General features: G+C 44.3%; 1 protein-coding gene across 3 annotated transcripts; it reads right to left on the reverse strand.

Annotated features, from left to right (window-relative positions):
• Positions 1–7092: 7092 nt before the first annotated feature.
• LOC103697593 (auxin response factor 17-like) lies at positions 7093–18119 on the reverse strand. Of its 3 annotated transcripts, none has more exons than XM_088702887.2 (16): positions 17574–18100; positions 17155–17404; positions 16718–17051; positions 15100–15212; positions 14592–14690; positions 14453–14509; positions 14217–14372; positions 14019–14103; positions 10852–10942; positions 10600–10764; positions 10400–10522; positions 10121–10196; positions 9788–9935; positions 8423–9627; positions 7738–7928; positions 7093–7467 (listed from the first exon to the last, which is right to left on the reverse strand). In XM_088702887.2, exons 3-16 carry the CDS (start codon positions 16758–16760, stop codon positions 7269–7271), a joined length of 2751 nt encoding a protein of 916 aa, XP_088559013.2. In that variant the 5' UTR covers positions 16761–17051; positions 17155–17404; positions 17574–18100; the 3' UTR covers positions 7093–7268. The 3 variants fall into 3 exon arrangements, with proteins under 3 accessions (XP_088559013.2, XP_038972620.2, XP_038972619.2); XM_039116692.3 differs by having other exon boundaries at positions 10852–10960; positions 17574–18077; XM_039116691.3 differs by having other exon boundaries at positions 10852–10960; positions 16718–17404; positions 17574–18119.
• Between the last annotated feature and the right edge of the window lie 5458 nt (positions 18120–23577).

Here is a 23577-nt window from a genome sequence, read left to right on the forward strand (position 1 = left end):
GGGAGCAATTCAAAAAGTTAAATTGGAAACATTTGAATGATATAGGGGGAGACTTCACTCTCATATTTGAAAAGCTGAAATTCAACAACTTGAGCCCTGTTAAAACTAATCTTAAGACAAGTATCAATAGGCTCATACTCTATATTTTGTAATCATCAAAAAGGGGGAGATTGAGGATGATAGTGTTATTTTGATGATTAACAAGCAATAATCGAGAGTATGTTATAAGTTAATTCGATACTTCATTTATAAGTATATTACTCTCAGTATATTTGTATAACAAGTTAAAGATGCATTTCATTGTTTACTTGGATGAATCTAACCTTGAGTTGCAGCAAAGTGTGGATTGAGTCGACCCCAAGGTTGATTGGGTCGACCCCGGCACATCAAGAAAGCATTTGGCACACTTCTGCAAAAATGGCACAGATAAACAGTAAGTTGGGTCGACCCAAGGAAAGCATGAGTCGACCCAAACTTCAAGCTTCTCAACAACTCAGAAAATGGTTCTCTGAAAATACTGAGAGGGTCGACCCAAGATGAAGTTGAGTCGACCCAAGCTTGAGTCGACCCAAACCCTGAGAGGGTCGACCTAAAGGCAAGACAGAACAGATGACAGAAAAGGTTCTCTGGAAACCCTGAGAGGGTCGACCCAAGAAAAAGTTGAGTCGACCCAACTGAACCTTGAGTCGACCCAAAGAAATGTTGGGTCGACCCAAGGGAAGGAAGGCTGAATTGCAAGTTTCTGTAGTTCTGAGAGGGTCGACCCAAGGAAAGGTTGAGTCGACCCAAGTGAAAGTTGGGTCGACCCAAGGACAGGTTGAGCCGACCCAAACACGGGCAGAAGCATAACGGCTAGTTCTGCAGAAGTACTTTTTGTCCTTCCAACAGTGAGTAACGGCTAGTTTTTGAATTCTAACCATTGGGGCTTGTCCAATGAATGAAGAAAACTATTTAAAGTGGTACTATTCATAAGAGAGAACATCCTTTCCAAAGAATATCAAAGTGTACACAAGAAAGAGAAAGTGCCCTAATCTTCTTCATCCAAGTGCTTCATTCAAGAGTCAAAAGAAAGTGGTTGAGCAGATTCAAAGAGTCATCAAGAGCTCCATCCACCCTTGAAGAGTGAAGCATCCTTGACTAAGAAGAGAGAAGTCACATCAAGCGATAAATATTCTCTAAACTCTTCTTTGTAGATTATATTGTTATATTTGCTCATCTAGGAGTTTAAATCTTCTTCCTTTGTTTATTAAACTACTTGTAAAGGTTGGTTGGTTAGCCCGCAAAACCAACGGAATAGGTTGATTGGTGAACCCGAAAAACCAATTGTAAAGGTTCATTGGTGAGCCCGTAAAACCAACATAGGTTCGTTGGTGAGCCCGTAAAACCAACATAGGTTTTTTGGTGAACCCGGAAAACCAAAGTGTAAAGATTTTTGGATTGTGAGCCCGAAAAACAATCCAACTGTAATCCGCGGGATTATAGTGAATTCCCAAGAGGTCGCTTGGAGAGTGGACGTAGGTGCTTAGGAGAGCACCGAACCACTATACTTCTTGTTGTTTGTATTGTGATTAGTTTTAATTCCACTAACTCATCAATTAACATAAGTAAGATAGTTAAAATCGAGAGAAACCAATTCACCCCCCCCCCCCCTCTTGGCTTGTCACCTTGGGCAACAGTAGGAATCCTATTCCAAGTAGGAATTCCAGTCCTACTCCAACTAGGATTCCCAGTCCTAATCCAATTAGGACTCTAGGAATCCTACTCGAAGTAGGATTTATGTTTAAGTCCAATTAATTAATTTTCTTTGTTCCTTCTTCAACTAAATATCAATCGAATTGATTACTTGTGATTTCTAATCACGATTCAACCATCGGATCGGTCAATACTTCTAGTGTATGTGAACCCATAGGTTCTACTCTGACTGGTAGTGAGATATATTATGATCTCTATCACAATATCATTGAAAACTCCTTTCAATGGATTGGAACGATTCCAACTCTACTCATTAGGGTTTATCGATCATCGAGATAATCCCTATGAGTCCCACCATCCACCAGTGACACCTAGCAGCATGTAGTGGCTACACAGTAGAATAGAATGATGAACCTCTAGGTGCAGTTATCGTGTGATACAGTCTTACTATCGTGGATCCCTACAGGACGGAGGTCATGGATAACTCGTCAAACCCCTTTGTCTGTCATATGTCAAGATTTATTCGACTCGAGATCGTTAGTGGAAAACTCTTTCTCCACTTTATATTAGTGCCCTGGCCAAGGTCTTAGAACTCAGTCTAACAAATCACATAGGATCACTCCTCTTCTATCAAGGTCGATAGATTCCATGTAAGTGCATACCCTACTCCTACAGTGAACTTACTGCAGCCAATCTACACTATAAGGACCCATATGACTAGAGACCATGTATAAGTGTAGTCAAACTACAATAACCTCACTGTGAGTAGCTGAAGCACCGCAGGTCAAAGGACCAGTCATACTACTGCAACATCAAGCAAGTCACTAACGAGTGGATAGACATCCAAGTGACTTCTTGTCTTGGTCACGCTCAGTACCCTTGTTCTCTAACAAGTACCTGCACTATCACTTCAGTGTCCCTACACTATGGACTCAAGTCTCGTCCATCCAGAAGGAAAGTGATCTGTGCACTGATCGGATCGATCACCGTCCTCGTGATGATCCATTGATCAGGAGCATTTAGAAATTAATCACCAATGATACATGGCTCAAATTCTCAACTCTTGAGAATATGCATCATCATCTTATTAATTTCTTGGACGATTCATAGACACATAAATAGTATGAATGAAAAGATGCCTTCTAATATTTATTCATTAATAAATAGTCAAGTACAAAATTATGTCCCTAGAATTAACAATGTGTCAGCCAGATTGGCTTCTAGGGCATACATCTAACACTCTCCTCTTGATTGGTGCGGCATGAAGAGAGGGGGCCGGCGCCTCCTCTTGGAAATAAGTCAAGGGCTCCTAACTTGTAGGAGCCCTTCATGTCTTTAAAAAGGGGAGGTGGGCGGCAGCTAGGGCATGCAATAGAAGCCTTCTCCCCTCCAAGCCGTGGCCTCCCTCTCCTCTCCCTTGGTTCAGCCGCCAGCAAGGAGAAGAAAAGAAGAAGGCCTTGGCAGCCTCCTCCTCCTCCTCCTTTCCTCCTTCCAATGCAGGAAAAAGAAAGTGGGCTGCAGGGGCTTTGATCCTTCTCTGATCTTCATCCTTCTTCTTCCTCCTCCCAAGCACAATCAAGAGTTGATTGAAAGGGAGGACATCAGCCATCAAAGTTATCTCTGCAAGGGAGCTAGCACCCCGGGGAGATAGAAAGCTTGGATCGGTTCCTGCTTCGTGTGGATACCCGTAGAGGCCGGGCATTTGAACGGCTTCAAGCGAACCTTCATCCAAAAACCACGATCATCAGTTTGCAGTGATCATCTACCCGTACAAGGTGAAGATCTGATCTTCTAATGTTTTTAAAAATATTTAATCCTTACCCATCTACGAATGGTTCATGAAACAACGTTCATGACATGAACGTCGATCCCGCTTATGTCGAATTCCGCTGCCATCTGAATTTTTTTTTTTTGAATTTTCTGCGGCATGGGCGGGTTCCCAACAGCCTCCCCTCTTCTCACTGGTGCCTTGGATACAACTGAAATCACCCACCACCCCTATCGGAATGCCCAAGGACACAAGGTTGGTGATCTCATTCAAGAGGACTCTCTTTGCCCTATAATTAGTGCTCGCATACACACCGCATAAGCCCACGAGGCTTTATTAGGTTCTGAAAAATCATTAAAACCTGCTGTGAGCAGTTGCGGAAGACATCCACAGTGGCTGTCCCTCGCTTCCACAACACCAAAATACCCCAGACAGTCCCTGGGACTCCACTGCAAAGGACTCCCAATCAGTTGCCAAGCGCCATTGCACTCGACGTAGCCCATCTCCAGACAAACGTGTCTTCATAGGAAGCTGATCTCCAGATCATTAACTTGAACCAATCTCCTGAAAGATATCATGAAGCCTTGGCCGCTCTCCTGCAGTTCCATGTTAGAATCTTCATGGTGTTGTTCCCTGATGAGCAGCCCTTGATGCTACCCCCTAGAGCCTCGGGGTCCACCTCTTCATCATGGGCCGGCCCGGCCCAGCCCGGCCCGCTGGTCGCCATCCTCGCTCATGCCCGAAACCACCCGCATCACCACTACCTTGACCCGTTGCACAACAGTAGGGTGATCCACGGCCGCTGCCGCCCTGCCAGCGGCCTCCATGCCTGCAATCCAGTCGCAGTCATCGTCGTCGTCGTAGTCACCGCCACTGCCTCCTTGCGTCGCCAATCCCCGGGGCACTCGAGCTAGCTGAGTTGTTGTCGCACCATCACCTAGTGCCGCTGGCTCTCCCGTGCCCAATCCCTCCTCCAAATAGCTCACGGACGCATCTCGATGAGGATCGAGGTGGCCAATCATCGTTGGGCTCGGCATCGCTGTGGCCGTAGATGGTGGCCTCGCCACTGTGCCCAACTTAGACCCGACCGTGCCTAGCAGGGGTAGCACGCCCGTCTCAGCCCAAGTCGGCCCGCTACGGGGCCCCTAGCGGACCCGCCTTGGGCAATTAGGCTGCCCGCATCAGGCACATGGGGCGTGCCTAGACCCTCCTCTGGCGAGGCCTAGGCCACAATGCCAACTCACCCATCTGCATCCCAGAGTTTAGCACTGGGCTCCTGGGTCGTTTATTAGATTGGCCCAGGCCTGCATCAGCCATTCGGACCTTTCAGCCGACCTAGCTGCCCCCTACCCCTCCGCCGAGTCGACCAGGCCTACGAGCAAGTCAAAGGACGAGCCAACTCGGCTTCTTCCTCGCAGTGACTCGGATCTAGACTCGGAGTCGCCGCCCTCCCCAGCCGAGGACTCCTTCGGGGGTGACCATTGGCGAGCCACCTTCGTCGACTTCTACCAGCCATCTGAGTCCAGTGGGGACTCGGGCGAGGTCGATTTAGCCAACGATGAAAGCAGCGTAGACGAAGACGACTCGAGCGTGGACTTGGTCGTCTTCCTAAGCCGCGGTGGCCCCTTTGCAGTTCGTGGCAGCCGGATCCGCATTGCCGCCAGCCAGAGGCCGAAGATTAGCCTGCAAGCCTTCTCCCCGAAGCTTGACTTTGGCTTGCCAAGATCATTCCCTGTCTCCACCACCATGGGCCTCTGCCAAGCTCTTCCCTCCTCTGCCTGCGTCGGAGCTGAAAATTGGCACATTGCCTCCGGGTGCCTGATCCTCCCACATCCGAAGCAGAACTCCGGCACGTTTTCACAGACGAAGGGCTGCCACGACAACATCGTCTTCCATTAGATTTGAACACTGGGGAGAAGTGGCTTAGTGGCATCAATTGCCACCTTCACCCGACCGAAACCCATCACCCGTTGCTGCTCTATCAGGCCATCAATCGCGATCGGCCGCCCCACCAGCGCCACAATCCGGAGGATAGTCGTGGTAGTCTAGTACTCCACCGGCAGCCGGAGGAGCCGGATCCACACCATTACCATCTTCATGGTGTCCAACCCCGGCACAAATCAGGCGTCCCTGGCTCTATGGTGAGGAGCTGGCCCGCCACCACCCACGATCCTTCGATGAGTGCCTGATCCCGATCCGCCGTCGTCCTAAACCACAAGGTGAGGTGATCATTGGCGAGGGGCACCATCACCACCTCCCCTTCCATCTTTCTACGGGCAGCCACATCCTTAGCCACCCAGTCCGCCGGCACCCGAAGGCTGAGGCTGTGGATCACCACCGCCAAGCCATCCTACTCCCTATGCGAGGCCTCTATTGGCTCCTCCGGTAACTCAAAACGGTCGAGAACAACTTGCGAAGTTGCTCCACTTCCGCGTCCAAGGCTTGATGGGTCACCGAGGTCTCTGACATCGCCCGAAGCCCTGATCCCTCACCTCGCACCGGTTGTGCCCGGTCCTCGCCCCTGACTGCCTCCGCAGCCGCATTCCTGGAGCTTGCCTTCCCATCCGAACTTGTTTTCCTCTCCATATCTGCCATGCACGAACTTTGGCACAATCACCTCTCAGAGCGAACTAGCCGTTGGCAGTTCATGGAACGCAAGCCCCCTGTTCAACCGGTTCTTTGGGCATAGAATGAGAGCGGTACAAGGAAGTGAATTAATTGCTAGGTTTCTCAACCAGTGTCATATTCAAACTCTTCATCATCATGATACAGCTGTAATCTAGCTAGCAACGTGGCTCGTTGTGACTTGTCTGTGGGACTACACGCTACACGGTGCAAGGAGCGAAAGGGCAGCACGGATTGTAGTTACCGCTACTACTGGGATAGAAGAAACTGAGGCGCTTTGGGCACAGAGCAGTCAAAGAGAGAAGACCAGATCCGAGGCCTTTGGCCCGCGCCAAAGATACGAAAGGGACGGAGAATCACCAGAAAATGATGGAAGAGGAACAATGCTGACATAGCGCGTTAATGGAGACCACATGCTCGCACTTAATATCAAGAAGGCCGATGTGTCGCTCCGGTTAACCAAACACATCCACCGGATGGTGGGCTCGGGCAGCATGATATCCACACTGTACTGAGTAAAGCGGAGCAGGTGAATTCCAGATAAATGGGTCACTTGGCTTTGGAAAAAGGACAGAGATACGAGCACGACAAAAGGTTGGAGGGTAGAAATTGAATCGAAGAGAGTGAAAAGCATCCCCATCGGTGTCCCAAAGAAGTGGTTCTTTTCCACGATTGAATGGGTAGAAATTCCAAAAATGGGAAAGCGACCTGATCACATGGAGAGAGCCGCGACGTTCGGTGTGGTCCAGTTCTGGAGGTCATTTTCTGAAGCAGCTGCCGAAGCTGACACCATTCAATTTTGAGTAGAAAGGGTTACTTCTCTCTAGAATCTAATTCTGACACCTTATGGTACAGCATTTCGTTACAATTAAATTGAAGTAAAAGAGTGTCATTGGTACCAAAAAAAGAGGAAAGTGTCACTAAGATTCTGGAGTTCAAGAATTCAGAGGCCTGTTGGCAATATCCTGTAGCAGGACTAGTTAGTAAAATAGCCTATACTCACAGAATCAATACTCAAATAATAAGTGCTCTGCATGTATAGGAAGGTTCTGAGTCGATATCATATGATACAGTTATTAGACATACACAGCTCACTTAGTCAGTGCTCCGGTCTAGCTTCTAAAGCGAGCTAGTGCAGCAAAATACAAGGAGCTGGCATAAACTGAAAGCCTAGCAGACTTCTTCAATAATCCAAAGACCCCACAGATGTGATACCAGCGCTCAGATTTCTCGAGTCCTGCCGGCTTCCATAGCCATCACAACTGTTGCTGGGGAGTCTTTTGATGGGTGCCGAGTTCAGAAGATCAACACCTTGTTTGCCCATCTGCTGCACTTCTTGGGGCGCGAGTATCTTTATGCAGTATACAGTGTTCACAAATTCCCTGTGAGCACAACCCAAAGAAATGTGAGAAGCATATAAAATGTCAGCAAAAAAAAAATGATCCTGAAGTACAATTCATTCTATGCTTCCTGACTATGAAAACTAATGTTATCTAAATAATAAAGACAATTACAAAAATCTAGTTCAAGATCTGAGAAACAAGATTTTCACTTTAATAAAATCAAATAACTATAATTATAAAGCCTTGTCCATATAGAGCTCCTGAAGAAATCGTGAGCAATAGAGAAGGTAAAAGCAGAAAGATACATACTGCCAAGGATCATCGCCAACAAGAAGAGCATCATTCTCCCGGTCAACGAATACAAGCTGCCAGCCTGATCTCACAGGGTCTTCTAACTGGCCTTCAAGGCCAAACAGACGCCCAAGCTCACTACGCAGCTCATGGTAGCTGCTAAACTTGGTGATATCCAGCAACCTCCCCAAGGACCCTGACTTGTAAACCTAAGATGCCAACCAACGATGATTAGTTTATAGCATACTTCACTGATTCACTCAAGATGCACAAATCAATCGTGTAAAATGGTCTAATTAGAGAACTCATACAACCCAAAATCAGCATCTTCTATTCTAAATGTTTATATATTTTTCTGGTAAGGTAATACATATACATGCTAGCAGTTGTAATATACTGTCTACTAAGTTAGCATGCTATATGTTATATCAGCTTTCTCGAGAGGAAAGGGCAGAACATATCGGCATTGTTTACCCAAAAATTACCATCTCCGTCATATGTAGTATCTACGTCATTGCAAGATCGAGTCATATGCTAAGCCTTTAACTTGAAAAACGAAATAATTATAAAAAAGCATTAGGTATTTGTTTTAGTAAAAGCAAATCTAACTTTCCACATCTGAAATGCCCTGGAGGAAACAAAAGTCCAAATAAGAGAATGTGGTAAAGTCACCTATTATCCATTTAAAAGGAAAATCACTCACCTTCACAAAGGTCCCGCTCCGAGAGTTCACGTGATCCATATTCTCAGGGGAATAATGCAAAAAACCAGATTTGTCCAAACAACTGGAACTAGTCAGGGCTTGATTCAATGGGAAGTCAGTTCCTGAGGGACTCAAAAAATTGCAAGCAGCATATGGCATGGCTGCTGAATCAGATTCACTGACAACAGTTCTGAGGCTCGGCATGCCATTTTGCACCAGAAGCGACGAGGAATCTATGTTAACCCCAAACAACAAATTGTTTTGGGGATCCATGTTACCATGATCCACCGAACATTCCCTTCCTGGAAAAGGTGCCAATGTTACAGAATGTGGAGAGGTGTTAGGCTGTGTGGCACCTAACTGTTCCACACGGGGAACAACACACTGAGCACCTGATGGGAGAATCGACTCAACTGCAACTCGTTTAGATGGCCATGGACTGGAAGCGATTAGAGGGGTAGTTCTTGGCAAACTGAGTGGCGTGTCTTCTGGAGAAAATGGTCGCAAAATATTATGCAGGGGGAAGGCACTAGAAGTTGAAACAGAGTTACCATTAGAATCTGGAAGGTTCTGTCGTTGGGAAAATGAGGAATTCTTTTGCAGTGGAGACTGGGAATGAGAAGCAGAGGAAAACTGAGACAAGGCAGACACTACGTTAGGAATTTGTTGATGATCAGACAAGTGCTTCTGTTGTTGCATTTGTTGACGCTGTTGTTGCTGTTGTATTTGCAGATGCTGCTGCTGCTGTGGTATTTGGTGCTGCTGAATTTGTTGGTGCTGCTTCTGCTCACCAAATGAGTTGCAATGCTGCAACTGATGCTGAAGGAATTGGGACTGAGTCTGGCTTGGAACCTGGTTATCTTGAATGGTATGATGGAAGTTTTGCTGTGATTGAGGTTGTGCTTGCTGCAGAATCTGGCTCGGTAACAGATGGCTGGATCTGCTTGTTACTTGAGGTTGCTGGAATGGCAGAATAGTTGGTGATACCTGTTTTGTAGGATCCACAGTCCTTATTTCCTGAAGTGCAGCTGCAGCCATTGACTGGTACATGTCAGGTTGCAGGCCAAGTACTGAAGCATCAAGCCTTGGCTGCAACCAAGGTGTAACACCAATTCCCTGGAAATTCAGAGATTGGACCCCTGGGTTTCCACCATCTCGAAGCCACCTCAGTGGAGAACTCAGATCGAGATCATCATCTTTTCCACCTACATAAATTATGATGAGGGTAAGATGGGGAGAAGTACAGCCAAAAAACAACCGAGACTTTTTTTTTTGTTTTGCTAAAATAACCATCTCAAGCATTTGGAATAAGGCATCCTCGTAATGGTCTTGGCAACCCATACAAAATGCAATCAGAAGGGATACCATGCAATGAGGGCAATCCTGTAGGCCATGGACGCTTAAGCCTGAGAGGAAAAGGAGTTGGATACATTGGGAATGTTGTTAGAGGCTCGATCTCCCATAAGGACACCCTCGGCTGCCTCTCTCCAGCAGTTGATTCATCCCAGCCAACCTGAATCAGTAAACCCCAAGCTTATAACCATATTTCTGAAGATGGCACATGTGCAACCTATTCCAAGCAGTCACCTTTGCACAAGTGGCCAGACAACAAGCTTACAGTAAATATTATAACTGCATTGTGAGAACAGAGTAGTCTATATTGAAAATCAAATATAACAGCTGTTTGAGAATATTTACCTTCACAGAACGCCAATGCGAGTTTGGCCAACGGACAGGGTCCAGATCACTTATCCCAGTAATTGTGCCCATGTATCTGGAAATAAACAAGGCAAAGCATTACACGAGTTGAAACCATAAAAATGTGGAAAACCTGTTCTAAGTGATGCTTGACAGTACATAAATCATAACTAAATGCAGGTTAGAAATATTAAAGTGCTCAATCAGTACACGACAGTGCACATTTAAGAACATGCTCAAAAATTTAAACAAATGATAAAACTTATAATACAAACCCACCGGCGAACACTCGACTCTTCTGTCTCAAAAAGCATTCGGAAACGCATGCCCACAGAAACACGTGTGTGATAGACTGCTTTAACATACTGAGCTAGCGGTATAACAAATTCAGAAGGGCTTGCCCTGAAATCAAATAATATAAGATATCATCAATTGGCAAAAGCACGAACATATAGGCACTGCAAAATGCACCACTGTACCTAGGGTTATAAAATATGGTAAAACGGCTATTTGTCGCAGCAGCATGAGCAGCTGCAGCAAGAAGGCCTATGTGCATGCTATCACTTGATAAAACTGATGAAGGCATAACTGTTTGTGGTCGATTAGCACGCCGAATGCCCAGAAGTAACTGATTGTTTTCATTCCTAACAAGTCAATATACTTGTGTTAGCAACATAAATTTATGTAGGTGCCAGAAGCTTTGCAACGGAAACAAGGCTATATAACAATACCAGATAAAAAGGACCGAATCCCCCGCAATAAGTCTCTTGGCACTTACAAAAACACTCCATCCTGTTGTAAGAAGATGTCTCTTTGGCTGACCTGCATCAAGAATGTGTTCTTGTGACAAAATAGCAAACATGTCAAGCATTATATGTGTATATGTATATGTTTATGTGTGTGCATATGTATATGTATATGTGTGTGTAAGTATATGTATATGTATATGTATATGTATATAAACCACATGTATCAGCTAGCACTTTCCAGCATTTTCAACAATATCACATGAGAACAAGACTAGGTAGAAAATACAAGAACACAGGTCTTCAAACATGTAATCCAAGAGGATTAATTACAAAGACACTATCCTCAACATTCTGCAGAATTATATAATATGAAAGATCAAATTGAAAACATAATACGTCATTCCAGATTAAACTCTATAACACTGGTGTTATGCCTAAATCAACTTACGTCAACAACACAATTTATATTAAATAAATTTCAATGACTTCCTTAACTTGATATTTCAACCCGAAACCACACCCAACAGACATGAACAGTTCATTTTTCATATCATGTTGAAAAGAAGCCAACATGATGTTTGCAACCAGTTCATGATCAAATGCTGCAAATCAAGTCTATCATGCAAGGTTGAACACCCCATTCTTCATCTCAGTCCTGAGAAAGACCTAATCTTGGCCATAATGGCAGACCAATGCGGAATGCACAACTTATTTGCATGTCCCTTGCCTTCTCTTTGGTGTCTGCCAGCAAGCAAGTAGCATATCAAGCTTGCTATAGCACAAATGCTCCTACACCTTGTGGCAGAATAAGTGCATCAAGGACACACAATATAAATGAAACAATCGAAATTAAATGTACACACACACACACACACACACACACATATATATATTCAATCAAAAAAATATGCAAATGTAAATTACATGTTCATGCATCAGTTGAACAGCCACATTTCATGATGCTTATTAGGATAAGTAACCAGAATTATATTTGATGTTACATTACATGTTATATCATACATTCCACATTGCATGACTAAATTATCATTTCTAAAGCTGCTAGGCTATATTTTAGATCGCTATAACACAAGAACAATGTGACTCTTTAACATGATAACACAATGCCCTTAAAGTAGAGCACCTACATCCAAACAAGCATATCAGTAATGTTAGAGAAAGTATCATCAGCATCGAGATCTAAGTTTCTCAATGATCATAGTAGAGCATGAAATCATCAAAAACAATAAATTTATGAGAAACTGCTGAATTTTAAATATGTAGCTAAGGAAACAAAGTTATAGTGGACACTTGAAAATCATTAATACCTACAGTACTAAAAGCAAGCAGTATTCCACTTATGTTTGTTAAAAATAAATTACAGATATAAATTACCAAACTAAATTTTAGAATAGAGAAAGGGGTGAATGGTTAACTAAAAAAACACTGTTGTTTGCTATTTTACAATGATGGAATGCGCAGGAGATGGTTATCAATGATGTTTACACAGAAAATAAGATGGTATAACCAAAAGTAAATCAGAAAACTTGTGCACTTATTGCATGACCTCATAATTGTTCATTAGTCAACAAAATATCAATAGATGCACAAGCAAGCTGACTCATAATTCCTGATGCAAGAAAGAAAATAAGGCAATGCATATCCCTAGTGATGTCTAAGTAATCACCCTGGGGATGAAAATAAAACAGCTTTGATGAGGAAGAGGATGCAAATCCTCAAATCCTTGACAAGGTTATCAGGGGAGAGGCCCTAGCCACGAAGGCAGTAAAGGTGGTCTGGCCCATATATAACAACTTACATCCACATGATTGCACAACTAATTCTTATATCATTTTTTGCTACTATCCAGAGACTATTCACAATAGGACACCATGTTTAAAGTCCAATTTTCCCCAAATGTAAAGTTGACAGATGTGATATACATAAAATCTTTTCATTCATCCTCAAACCACATATCCACTTTGAACAACAGCAACATGTCACCTCATAAATCAATAAAGATTATGATAAGCAGAACCATACCTACTCCTGTATAACCAAAATTACCTGTTACACTCCTAGTTGGCCATTCACTCTTCTCTATGATCACATCCTAGGATGTTGTAGGCCTTCAACTTTCTGAGAGCTTACCACATTTATTCATGCTTCTAAACTTCAATTGCACAACTTTTTTAACTAGTGTCTTCCTCTCATTGTCATGCTCTCTTCATGTTTATCACTCATTTACCTTATTAAATGCATCCAGGCACAAACTTATCTTGGTATAAGCACATTAAAGCATAATATACACAAGCATTCTTTTAATTTCCATTTTTTCTGTTTCTGAACTTCTCGATAAAACATATTCTTACAATCCTTATGTCAGTAATCTCTAAGATTGACCTGGCATAAGGAAATCTCCTATATATCCTATATATAATCAATAAGAAGTAAGCCATAATTTTATCATATTTCATGCTGAAAGATAAGATAGTTAAAATAACCTGCTTAAATCTTATTTGAGATATTAATACCATGCATCATCATACACAAACAGAAAAAAGAGGGAAAAGACATATATGAACAAGATAAAATTGCCTTGCATGTAATTTGATTACTGTAATAATTATAAAGGATGTGAAAATGCAGAGGACTGTCTTAACTTTCACCACTTAATTGGGGATGATTTTATGGATCAAAGTCTTATCCGTTGTTAACCAAGCTTTGAAAACTTTATACAACCAGCCTGGAATCCGATATCACTCCCTGGGAGTTTGTGCTGAGTTCTTAGTCAACATTATACAAGAGAAAGCCTGCCATAATACGTGCAATACTAGTGGGCAAAAAGGTACACCTACCTTACTAGTTAAGCAATTTAGTTCACAAACTAGGAGCAAAGCCTCCATATCTCCTGGGGTTGGAGAATGAGTAAGACAAAGAATAGAAGAAGCCAAGGTTTTCTTAGAGCTCAATAAATTGTACCACATTTTCTTAAATATCGTAAGGGTACTAAGTGAATATCTTTTCAAACAAGTGATTTCCAATAATTAATCATAACGAGTAACATGGTTAGTAAAAACATACTGATGACTTAACAAAGGTACATTTAGAGTAACATATAATGCCGATACTAGTTGAAACTTCTTGCATACCACGGAAGATGTGACGGAATTTCCACTCATTTCCATGAAGGTCCCTTGCAATCAACTCTTGTGCAGGAGGCTGCTGCGAAAAATCCTTGAAAAGCAACGTAGATATAGAAGAATAAGAAGACAAGTAGTTTGTAATGCATACTTTCCAGAAAAACAGCCACTTAGCCTGTTTAAGTTCACAAGACAAAACAGACTCACCAATGGAGGAAAAACCTTTTCAGCTGCTCGACGGGGAACAGAGAAACCACCATGTGTACTGGTGTCACTTGCAGTCAGTGTCTTACAGAAATAATTGGTTGGCTGTTTGCTGGGAGTACCCAGTTCAGTAGGGTGATAGGGTTCTTTTTGCTCTTGCTGTAGATAAGATAATGCCAAACTTTATACAAAGCAGTGAAGCACACATAGTGTAATCGCATATAGATACTGTTGATTACCAGGCTCAAAGGTTGCAATGTCATTTGGGCATAAACTTCATCTGTCTCTGCATCTGCCTGAAGTGTTCACAACATACATTCATGCATCAGGAAGCTGGACATGAAACCATACATGCCCAAAAATGAATATCTAACTTACATGCATCGTAACATCATGCAGCTGACAGATCAGCTGCGGCTGCAAGCTAGGGTAGTTGGGAATATGGGAATCAATTTCCTTGTTTGTTGATGCAGCCACCTGCATGGGTGCAGAGAAGTATTATACTTCACAAAAATCATAAGGAACCCAAGACAGAAGGCCTGATCTTTATCACGAAAGTTTGCCTACAGTGAAGCTGAATTAGAGAACCTTTTACAGAATCTAAAACAAAAAAATACAAGGTTTATAGATACTAAAACAAAAAAATAAATAACTGAAAAATACATGATGTGCAAATTTATGAAACATGCAAGACATAAGAAAGTAGAAATCACACATCACAATTAGCAAGCCAGCGAAAATGTATGAAAAATTGTTCCATGCAAGGCGAACTCAAAAGTACCTGCCCTACACTCCAGTCATAAACATATCATCACTTTATAATAGTGCATGCCTTTGTAATCCATGAGTGAAACAACCTGATTTATAATTTGAGTGCAAAACTGACCTGCTCACTATGGCCCTGTGGGAAATATATCACACGACTTCCAACAACAGGTAAAGATACAAGAGGTCCAGCACATGCATGCCATAACTCTGAATTCAGACATCTTTGTTCTTCTGCAAATGATGGAATATATATGGCACTCATTAGAAGCAAACTTCAAAAAGATCCAGCAAGGTGAAAATGATCATGACTTGGAATTGATCAGCAAAGTATTTTAATTATAGCTAAAGATGCATACAATTGTTTCCCTATATAGGATGGTTTTGAAACCTTAGCTAAATAGATAGAAAGATGTATAAACAAAACCATTAAATATTGCAAGCTGTTTCAAAATTTAAATTTAAACCTAAAAAATACTCCTATCATTATCTGATAATTGACCATACAATGCAAAACTACAAGTACAACTAGAAAGGTAAGTCTATGTCTGCAGAGGATGTTGCTTTCTTCCATCGCGGATTGAAATCCAGTCCTATTACATTAAGGAATGTTATAGATCTATGATTTGTATCTCCTGAACATGGCTCTTTTAGTACCACAGCTCCTCAGAGAAAGACTGGTATCTCTCTGTCTGCGACACAAGGGCTGTCACAAGTAGGTAAGCCCTGCAAGTATATCACAGTTTGAATCCACTGTCTGAGTAAGGTTGACTAACTTTCCAACCATGCAAGACTGGGATGCACGACAGATTTTCAATCCTCTACAATCGCAGGCATAGGACACACATACATTTTGGATATGTGGCAAATGCAAACTGGATAGTTCTTTTGTGCAACTACTGGCCTGTTAACCAATACAGGCAGATGCTGGTAATTTAGAAGAAGGAGAAACTTGACATACTGAAACTGTAGAAAATTCCAAGATTTGGGTTGCAGAAGATACAGAGCTTGTACATTGTACACCATTAAACCCAAAGAAGATCAAATTGAAAACTAAATGCAAAACATACCAATATCTTCAGAAGAAGGAAAAACCCAAAAGATAGGCACCTGGAGCCAATAAACAAAAATCTCAAATTTCGAACTTCAAACGAGAAATTCCAATCAGGAAACCCTTATCCAGCCACTGATCATACACCTTAACCTCAGCCTGCTTGGATTTTATTGCATCTATATGGGTCTGTCTTTATGGATACAGGACATATCAAGGCTTGACAACTGTCTAGGAATGGGCATCAGGGTGACATTGACCTTCTAAATAATGCTAATTTACAGGCCAACACAACATTGGGGCCTGCCATAAAGCCTAGAGACTAGTTCATTGGAGCAGAAAATCTATATATTGCTTACGTAGTTCATGCTCATGCAACCAACTAGCAACCAGCTAAAATTCTCAATGACTTCCGAGTTTCAACAGGGAAGTCAAATTCCGAAAGAGCACAGTGCATTCATCCATGATGCATGGATTATAGAGAAAAAAGCAAAACTGACGAAGAACCCAAAACCAGTAGAATGATACCTTCTACCATGCATTCTATAAAAATAAAAATCACAATAATGAGTTAAAATATAAAAATATGAATCTACAGCAGCTACATAGAATGCATGGTACTAACACTGTAGTTCCATTAACACAAAGTTTTTAGACAATTAAGAGATTAAGCTGCTTAGAAGCTCACCTTCCTGAGGCTGATTTGCAAGACCTGATGATGAGGGCCTCATCTCTTGCAGATGTCGAAGGGTTTAATGCGAAAGGAACCAAAAAAGCTGAAGACAAAAGCTCTTCTTTTTCTTCAACACACCGGTCAATTCTCTGAATGGAGGCACCTCGTCAACAAAACTATCACTTTTATCTTCCCTGCTTGAAAATGCTATAAAGAACCCACTGCTTCAGTTCATCCAACAGCTACACCTTGAAGAAGAGGACCAACACAAAATTGGCCTGAAATACACCACTTAGTGAAAGAAAGCCAGAAGCTATATGCTCACACCCTTCACCCGAAGTCAGTTTCACTGCAGGAAATTCTCGTGTCCAGTCTCATCAGTTCCTGACATTAGCCATGCAAGCCTTAAGAGTTACATATTTTAATCTGAAACATGAAAAGATTATTTCCACCTTCTGACAAAGAAATTCCAGATGAAACCAAAATCGAGATCCCAGATTTCACAAGTTTCCGTTTCCTCAGGCCTGGTACAGCCTGGGCTTCCAAACGTCAGAAGCAATTCTAACCAAAACTCCTGCTTTAGCAATCTCCACCCCAGGTTTCGAACAAGAGCAGAAAGGCTAGTAACTAGCCTCAAGAAATAAGAAAAAAAACCAAGCTAAAGTACACCAGCTAACTCAACTGAAGCAACCGAGCAAAACCCTACAAAACAAGAAAACTTTCAATCAATAACCCCATAAAATCTCAAACTTCCGCAGAGAAAAAGCTCTCCAAGCCTCAAGGGAGCAGTTCGAACCACCACAACTCGCCGAAAAGCCCACACATTTAAGAAGAAACCCTAGTGTAAACTGGAAAACCCCCCAGATCTCACCTCAGAAGCTCTCCCAGCACTTCAAGCCAGCAACAAAAGCTCCCGAAGCACCAGAACAAGCTTGCCTCCTCAACCACGCCTCGATCTCAAACCATATCCCCACAGTTATCCGGAAGAAGCTCTTTGAACCAGGAAAACCAGCTCGTTACCCGAGAAGCCGGAGAAGGAAGTGGGGAAACCCTAAGCCGAGCTTTGCGAGCGCATGTGATTCCTGTTAAATCCTAGGAAGCCCAGATCTCCACCGCCCGCGCAGCGAACGAGCTCGGGGTTTCCGGGGTTCCAGGCCGCGGCGATGGAGCATTTCAGGGAGGAGATTAGCATCACAAAAGGATTTCCCCGTGGGTTTGGATCGGAGCCCGGAGACAGCTCGCTCGCTCGAAGACTCCAAGAGCGAGAGAGGGGGGAGAGGAGCTTGGTTGCTCGCTTAAAAACCGAAGCTCAAGCCACGAGCAGAGGTATATTTATCACTACCGAGGGAGCGATCAATCAGCAGAAACCGCCATTATGGCTATATTTTTTTCTCTTTCTTGGTCTTTTTTATCCTTTAGGCCTTACATACTACTTTACCTTATTTAGTTCTAGGGGGACAGAGTTTGAGCTGCATTTACTGATGCACCATCGGGGTTTGACATTTTTACATGAAATCACTTTAGTGGCAAACTTTACTCAAATAGATATATTTTTAGTATAATAAAACTTGCCTGCACGTGATGTACACGTTATTAGTTTTTTTTTTTTTTTGCTAAACCTACACGTTATTAGTTTGGATGATGGAGAATGTGACGTGGTTGGCCAAAATCTCCAACTCTGCGATTAAAAAGGGAAGAAGAGGGGAAACTGCTATTTTATCATTAAAACGGGACCATCTAGCGTCCATAAAATTCTACAGCATTAGACATTGACGAAAGGATAGTTTGTGTTGTCGCATTTTTTACATTCATCTAGATAAGTTTTATAAGACAGCAACAAAATGTAACTGAAAAAAAATATATATATGTACAAAATATTCACTATAGAGGCGACAATAAAATTGAATTCATGAAGTAGGACTATCTATAATTGCAGATTCTATATTTATGGCCACAAGTAATTTTTTTTGTTTTGGTACTTTTTCTCTCTTCTATCCTTAGCCTCTTCAACTTTCATCCTCTCCTCTAAACCCGAAACCCTTTCTATCTTTTCTCTCCATCTCGTTTCTCTCTTCTTTTTTTTTTTTTTTTTTGTTTTTTGCTACCAAACTTTTGGAACTATATGAGGAGAAATGTTATGGAATATAGATTTGTTTTAGATTTTATACTTGATGGTAAGTAGTTTTATCCCCACTTATCCCCTCTACCAATTACAGCCTTAGAATCGCGGGCCGCAGGAAATGCCAAGCCATGGACTCCCTTTTATTTTCCTTCTTTTATTTTAATAACTAGTAGAAATGAACTTTTGGGGATTAAATCAGGTGCTTTGCCCCCCTCAACTAGTTGTTCTAGTTGAGTTATTGTATGCTGGCCTTTATAATAATTGTCAACATCCGCTTTATCGTATCACCATTTGGTTTTGTCGCCATTTGCTTGCGGCACAATAGAGGCATTTTTCAAAGCAAATATCTTATCACGGTCATCGAGGAAGCTATGGCATTGCTTAGCCAACAATAGAAATCTTTATTTCACAGCAGCAAGTATCGCATTATTAAAGCTCTATTGTCCTCATATTGAGATGGACTAAGAAAAGCATCTCCCTATAATCACAAAAATTCCACTTCGTTTTTATAGAAATTATTCTTCAAATTATAACCATTACAATAATTTAGGCACATGCATGTATGTGTACATGTATACACGCATGCATATATAGTTGAAAATATTGGGGAGAAAAATGGACCACCCCACAAATACAATTAAAGCACCCAAATCCGACAGCAAGCCTGATCTCATGCAGGCCGAGCTCAGAAGACCGAGCTCATGCAGGCCGAGTATAGAAGGCTGTCGAGCTCAAAAGGCCGAGCACAGAAGGCTGCCGAGCTAAAAGGCTGAGACCAGGAGGCCAACCTCAGAAGGCCGATCTCGTCGTCCATATGCTGCGGCCATGCCCTGCAGCAGCCTCATCGCACCATGCTTTGCTTGCCGGCCACGCCACGACATATCATCTAGGGACCATACCCTGCTACGACTGTCAACAATTAAATGCGCACGATCTCCACGGACCTCCAGCTTACTCAAAATTTCAGGCCATCCACGGTAACTAGTTGACTCACTCAACTCTATCCAGTCACCCACGGCAACTCATTAATTCACACGATCACGCCCAATCATGACGGTAACTTATTACTTTGTCCGGTCACGTCACAGGTAACACTGGCACCCCTCCTATAAAAGGGGAACTTCTTCCTCTGGGGGGATTCTGATTTCTGGCTGTGACTTTTACATACAAATTATCACATTTCTCCACAAAAGCCCCCCTCTGACTTAAACATCCGAGGGCCGGCGCCGAAAACCCCGGCCATCGACTTTTTGCAGGTCTTCCGGATGACGCAGCCCGCCGACGCACCACCCATGCCGGAGCTCCTCCTTCTCAGCCAGTGGTCACCCCCGGGTCCAATTTCCAGCAATAGTTGGCGCTAGAGGAAGGGACCAAGTCGTGGCCATGAAGCTAAGGAGCAAAGGAGCCTTTAACGCTTCCCGCCACCGCACACCAAGTTCTAGACGCTCAGTCCAGAACTTACCACCAAGAACTCCGGCAGATCAAGTTCCACAAATCTAACCCAAGCAGTTCGACGTGCTGTCCCAAGCGCTAGCCATTGCAGTCCAAAGTCTGCAACAAGTGGAGGCCCCTCCTGTGCCGCCTCCACAGGTTCACGTTAAGCAGAGGAAGAAACTTTCTCTTGAGCTATCTCGAATCAGGCACGGCTCCCGCTGCAACGACGTGGGACATGGGGGCAACCAGTGAGAAGTAGTAGCCCGAGTCTCACGTCAACGAGTTGGAGGGGAAGAGAAATAAAAGCTGAGGTCTGGAGGAGGAGAGTTATGGAGTTTTAGAATAGGACTGTAAGCCTATATGGCAAAAGGTACAATCCCATTATATCCCATTGCCCTTCAAACTCTTCTCTCTTGTTCCGCAATCAGGACGAAGGCTACATGTCCCCACTTCCCTCGTTCGGATCATCAAGGCCTGCAGTAAATAAGAGACCAGTATGTACTCCCTCCTCATGGGTGTAAGTCCTCGGGACGGCGCTCGCGACGTTGCTCTCCTGCAGAGCGTCGCCATCACCGAAGCCCCCGCTGAGCTCAGAAGGCCGAGCTCATGCAAGCCAAACCGAGCTCATGCAGGTCGAGCCGAGCTTAGAAGACCGAGCTCCGAAGATCGAGTTCAGAAGACTGACCTCAGAAGGCCGAGCGCAGAATGCCTCCCCCAAGGTCGAGCTCCGAAGGCCGATACTGAGCCAAGTTCTAAGCGACCTTGAAGCTCGGGACCCATTAAAATGTTTCCGAAAGGTACGAAATGCCACTTTGGCTTTAAATAATCTCAATACTTTACCTATTTCTAGGTCGGAGAATGCAAAAGACGACCTACGGGTATCTCTATCTCCAACGTCGCCCCGCTCCGAGTGGAGGCGCACGATCACCAACGGACGAGGTCCATCTCCTGTATATACCTCCGACAAGACCTCGATCAAGCTCGGGATGCTCCGGCCAAGCTCGGGATGCCCCGCTGAGTCGACCGCAGGCCCAAACCCCCTCGACCTCGGGATGATCCTTCGACTAAGCTCGGGATGCCCCGCTGAGTCGACCGCGAGCCAAGTCTCCCTCGACTTCGAGATGCCCCGCTGAGTCGACCGTGGGCCCAAACCCCCTCGACCTCGGGATGATCCCCCGACTAAGGTCGGGATGCTCCGCTGAGTCCACCGCGAGCCAAGTCTCCCTCGACCTCAAGATGTACCGCTGAGTCAACCGCGGGCCCAAGCCCCCTCGACCTCGGGATAATCCCCTGACTAAGGTCGGGATGCCCTGCTGCGTTGACCGCAAGCCAAGTCTCCCTCAACCTCCGGATACCCCACTGAGTTGACCGCGGGCCCAAGCCCCCTCGACCTCGGGATGATCCCCCGACTAAGGTCGGAATGCCCCGCTGCGTCAACCACGAGCCAAATCTCCCTCGACCTCGGGAAGCATCGCAGAGTCGACCGCGAGCCCCGGCTCCCTCGACGTTGCACATGATCCCCCGGCTAAGTTCGGGATGCCCCGCTGCGTCGACCGCAAGCCAAGTCTTCCTCGACCTCGGGATGCCCCGCTGAGTCGACTGCGAGCCAAGTCTCCCTCGAGCTCGGGAAGCACTGCTAAGCGCTGTTGAGTCAACCTCGAGCTAAGGCTCCCTCGACCTCGGGAACCATTCGACGACATTCGATGCCACTTCGACGATATTCGACGACTTTCAACGCCATTCAACGCCTCCTATGACAACACGCCCCGATCTAAGTGGGGGCACCCTGCTAAGTCGACCACAAGCTAAAGAAGGCCGCTGAAGTCGACCTCGGAGCAGAGACATTTATCTCGGCTTGGACAGCTCGGCTTAAGGCCGTTAGCTCCGAATGTATGAGAAGTACACCCTACTTAGCACATACATCTCCATAGACATTTGGCTATATTACAGGACGATCGACGACTGGACTACTTCCTTTGCCCGAGCCAAAAAGCAACTCGAACTCGGAAGTCGGAGGTAGTGTTGGGGAGGAAAATGGACCATCCCACAAATACAATTAAAGCATCCAAATCGAACAGCAAGCCTGACCTGATGCAGGCCGAGCTCCGAAAACCGAGCTCATGCAGGCCGAGCTCCGAAGACCGAGCTCAAAAGACCAAGCTCAAAAGGCCGAGCTCCACCACTGAGAAAGAATATAGGTAGTGGTAAAGGCAGTATCTGAATGTTGATAAAAAACAAATGCAGCAGTGCTAATAGAAGGATCAGTGGCTGTGGTAGTTGCACTTGTATATAGTTTTAGTTTTATTAGTAGCAGAAGTGCTAGCACTAGCGCTAGAAAAGGTCATAATTGTTGCATGATGAACTTGAAAAATAAGTGATTCTTAATTGAAATGGGGTAGTTTTTGTGTAGAAAAAGGGTGGTTCTCAGCCATTGTAATTGAAACGGAATTAAAGGGAATCAACTTTATGTATCGCCTAGCCTTGCCATTCGATAGTCATTAGTGGATTGCATTCATGATACCTACTTTTCAAGATCGTGGGAAGAGCTTGTAATCTGTGACAAAATTGAATGTCAACAAAGTTGGCTTGACCCAGTTATGTCAAATGCGAATATTGCAGGTCACCTGAACAAAGGAAGTAAGAAAAAAAAAATAGTTCCAGATGCCAGGTGGATGCTATGTTGTTTCTTTTTTTTCGCGCTTAAAACGGGTGCTTCATACAGTGTGTGTAAGGATACACCAATAAAATCAAAATACAACAGCTCGTGGAGTGCCAGTGGCAACTCTCCCTCCTCGGACCAATGGGTGTACCCTGAGTGGTAGGCCGCGTAGGCAGCTACCCAATCGGCCGCCCCATTGGCTTCTCTGAATACATGCTTGGCCTGGAAGGCCCTCCCATCTCTCATCATCATCCCTACATCTCGGATCAAGGGATGGTCTGTGCTCTCACCCCTCGACCCCTCCGGAATCCATCCGATGACCGTGGCCGAGTCGCTCTCCAAAATGATTAAACTGGCCTGCAACACCACCTGCGCATGTCGAAGACCCGCCCAGGCAGCTCGCAACTCTACCCCTGAAACCGACTTGTCAAACAGCTGACAGCCACCTGCCGCCACCACCCTAGAGTGCGGGCCTCTTATAACAAAACCTGCAATGCCCCGCGTACCGCTATCCATCGTCGACCATCAAAGTTGACCCCTGGAAGCTCGGGGGTGGGGGTTCCCAGGTGAAAAACACCGTCTGAGGAGCTGCCGGAGCAGAGAGGGAACACCAGGTGTTCTGAGCCATTAAAGGTCTATATGAAGGGTGGGTGGCCCTGA

The sequence above is a fragment of the Phoenix dactylifera genome, chromosome 8 (genome assembly GCF_051530095.1).
Source record: "Phoenix dactylifera cultivar Ajwa chromosome 8, Ajwa_hap1_PhDact_Kaust_v1.1, whole genome shotgun sequence".
NCBI classification, from domain to species: domain Eukaryota; kingdom Viridiplantae; phylum Streptophyta; class Magnoliopsida; order Arecales; family Arecaceae; genus Phoenix; species Phoenix dactylifera.